General features: G+C 38.5%; 1 protein-coding gene across 1 annotated transcript in view; it reads right to left on the reverse strand.

Annotated features, from left to right (window-relative positions):
- Positions 1 to 3,729, reverse strand: part of LOC107576415 (DNA-directed RNA polymerase I subunit RPA1-like) — a 15,978-nt gene that overhangs the window by 4,734 nt on the left and 7,515 nt on the right. The window contains exons 11-15 of the mRNA XM_016262596.1: positions 2,386 to 2,569; positions 2,215 to 2,297; positions 1,193 to 1,351; positions 960 to 1,058; positions 302 to 454 (exon numbers count right to left, since the gene is read on the reverse strand). Coding sequence (XP_016118082.1) covers positions 302 to 454; positions 960 to 1,058; positions 1,193 to 1,351; positions 2,215 to 2,297; positions 2,386 to 2,569 — 678 coding nt within the window. The remainder of the gene's footprint in view (positions 1 to 301; positions 455 to 959; positions 1,059 to 1,192; positions 1,352 to 2,214; positions 2,298 to 2,385; positions 2,570 to 3,729) is intronic.

The raw sequence follows: 3,729 nt of genomic DNA on the forward strand, positions 1-3,729 counted from the left end.
TTTCATTTTTCTACACAAAATGAATATTACTCTAAAAAGTCAGATTTTTAGATTTTCTGAAAAAAAAAAGAAGTGGTGCTTGACTGTACAAAACAGGCCACCATAATGCTAGGATGGTTACTACAGGGTTGCTAGTGTGTTCACCCTGACAAGCCACATGATTTGAGGTATAATTTATGTCCACAGCCCTAACTACGAGTTTAATCCTTGGGGTTAAGGGTTTGAACAAACCCTTTTGATTAAGTGTGGACACTAACGAGACTTTGCATTCACAATCAAGAACAGTCCAGTCTGAACGTACAGGAGGTTTGATCCCCGTCAAGAATCTGCCAGTTACGAATCCTCCGGATCGCGGCTGAGGTTCATAGGGCTGAAAGCAGGGCAGGGACTTCCCAGAAGGCATCAGTGGCGGCCGGCGGCCCTCCAGCTCAATCTGACCCAATAAACAGGAGATCTGCACATACACAGGAACTTGGTTCAGAGGAAGATCACGGCTGAATAACATGCCATGCTAACATCTGCCATTACCTGACCCAATCATTGTCATAATTCATCAACAGTAGATCATTAACAATCACTTGGCATAAAAGTGCTGTAGTGATGGGAGAAACAAAGCTTTTCAAAACACACAAAAGATTTTGAACCTTAACAAAGCCGTTTTGAAAGCGGCCATCATTGATTGCGGACTGCAACAGCTCCGCAATTTGACTTGATAATTTGACAAATTTTATTAATAATATCATCAACTTTGGAATTTAACATTATCACATTCATGATTTTCTGTTCCCAAATTTAAGACCACCTAAAATGAAATTTAAAACTTGTGTAATACCATTTAAGACTTAAAATCAGTTTGATCAAATTTAATATCTTAAGACTTTTTAAAGACACACAGGAACACTGTAAAAGTAATAAAAATAAAAAACGCTGCTGTATTCAGATAATGAAGGAAACGTTACCTGCATAGTATTTACAGTTGAACCCTTGGCTCCTGACTGCACCATCAGCTGAAGGTTGTTTTCTGGGAAGGAGCGGTGGAGACCCAGCGGCATGCACACCTGATTACAACAGATCACAAGAGATGAAACCCATCGAGACATAAAGAGAGATTATGATTCCACAGCGGGAAACAAAATAAACACTTTAAACACAAGCTCTGCAATTTCAAGATGTCCCGTTTATAGACGTGCACCTTGTTGATGTTGTTGTTCACTTGATTGACCTCCTCTTTAAACTTCAGGTCCACCATGTTGAAATCTCTCTGGTCTGTGTTCAGATGTGCGTCTTGCCAGCGTTCTCTGGCTTCAGTGTCACCAGCAGCTGCAAGGAGGTTAAACGCAGCCTGGAGAGCCTGTTTTCATGCAAGAAAGTAAAAGAATATGAATCTCTGGTTTAAGACAAGACAAGCACAATGTTGAACGAACACACAAATAAATGAAGGGGCGAGACAAAAAACATCCAGAGGGCAAAAGATCCACAGAAATAGAGAGTGGGAGTATGTGACTGTAAGATTACTGCAAATATTATGCTTCAATATTAATAATAAAAAAAGTTATCATCAAACTATGACAATCTTTGTCATAACTTCGAAATAAATACCAAAATGTATATTTTATATGCATGGAATCTAGGACAGTTGCGCAGCAGGATGCACAGATCACTTCAGTTCATGTTTCAACTCAAAGATGAGTAGACTTTTACTGTAGTAAAGTTTCAAAGATTTGCGTACTTGATAAGCAATAGAGAAATTTACATAAGCGAGCTTAAAGACCTAACATTAAAAAGTGAATAATTTTATTGTTACTTACTACTGAAGTGAAATTATTATTATTATTTTTTATCAATTCAATAAAAACAAAAAAAAATACACTTTTATTGTTCCTGATCAAAAATGAACACAAACACTATTACTATTTGTAATATTACTTTCACTAAACCAAGTAATTTTTCTTAATGAGACTTTAGCAACTTTAGCTCTGTCCTTCCTGTTAATTTTCTTGCCATATGTAAATAATCATGTTATAATTAATAAACTTTACCAATAATTCATCCATTAAAGCTTGATCACAGCATATTTCTGAAAGTCTGGTATATCGTTTAAAATAAACTCCTCCTTAAATGACAGCACAAGCATTAAGCATTTTTTTTCAGAAAGCTACACGGTTCAAACGGTCCTATGAAACAGGAATGAGCTGGTCAATTTCAGTGATTTACCTTGGAGCCACATGTGACTGACTTTTGGATAATTTTCCTTCTCTGTTTGTTGGCTCCATCTTTTACTAGAATGTCTTCCACACCTGTCAGAAAAAAAATACAGTTTAATACAAAATACCACTCTACCTTGTTTGTTCAACAAGATAAGCTGGTATTGATGTGTGATCTTACCCAAGGTGAAACCGCGGTAAAGCTGCAGGTAGGCAGTGAAGAGCCGTGCCAGACAGCTGAGCAGTTTGCCGCTGGTCTCTCCTCCGTAGAGCTCGTAGCAGCAGTGGACCAAACCGTACGCTGAGCTGCCATAGTGAGCTTTATCTAGAACTCCCAGCAAGAGCTCTCCCTGACGAATGACCACCTGAAAAACACAGTACATTACATTACTAGGGTTGGGTACCGAAACCCGGTACCAATATGGCATACCCATGTAAGAACCGAATCAGAACGCAGATTTCGGTGCCATGCCTGAGCCATCGATTGAAATATTTGTCCTCTGGTTCTCCGAAACGGACGTAAGAAGCATCATTACCGGCACCTCACATGAAAAATAATTTCCCGACTGAGAAAATGCAGGTGAACTCAAGTCGGAAAACTCTAATAATACAAATCCAACACATCTTTGTAGTAACGCAAGTGTCCATGTTGTTTCCACATTCCGACTTAAAAGCACAACTCGGGAAATGAGAGCATCCGAGGAGCGCGTGAATGCAGTAATTACACTTGCTCTGATGGCAGCAGGTAGCCTTCTGTTAACTAAGCTAAACATGCTTAAATTAAAATGCCTAAAGCTAAACTTCCCTTGTATTCACATTTCTAAACCTGTTGTCCAACAAAAGAGAACATTATAACCGTTTTACTCCACAACACCAGTCAAATGCTTCCTTTTGTGATCTGATGTGGCTTCTTGTCACAGAATGAGGCAGAAAATATGTTCCATAGGCTACTTTAAAAAAATACATCGATTAGCAATGGATTATAAATATACTTAATTATTATTAAAATACCAGAGATGGCTTTAATAACACAGATAAACTATATTGTCGCAGTAGATTGTTTATTGTCTTTGTTTTATCATTCAAAACAAATGTATGTTCCGTTTACTCAGTTACAGCTATAATAGCGATGCCTTTGTCCATATAAGGGACTTTCTGGAGGGTCATGAGTTTCTCTACTTCTGTGACTGGATATTAGGGGTGCTCCGATTGATCGGCTACCGATCACCATCGGCCGATAATCACGTTGGGATGATTGATCGGCAGTCTCTAAAAAGGCCGATCTCAAAAAACGATCTCAAACTGATGATGCTGCTGTGAGAGGTTTGGCACGACATGCAGCGTCACCGTCTCAGTCCGGTGCGGGTAAAATAATTATAATGCTGAAGGTGAGGTACTCACCTTTATATTTATTCATTAAATAACTTATAAAGTAATTTGAAAACCTTGTGTGAAACGTAATTTCACAAACAGCGTGAGTGAATCACCGCACACGCTCTCTCTTTCTCTCTCAAAATACGCAAAT

Source organism: Sinocyclocheilus grahami, unplaced genomic scaffold (assembly GCF_001515645.1).
Source record: "Sinocyclocheilus grahami isolate Dianchi unplaced genomic scaffold, SAMN03320097.WGS_v1.1 scaffold3648.1, whole genome shotgun sequence".
Classification (NCBI taxonomy): domain Eukaryota; kingdom Metazoa; phylum Chordata; class Actinopteri; order Cypriniformes; family Cyprinidae; genus Sinocyclocheilus; species Sinocyclocheilus grahami.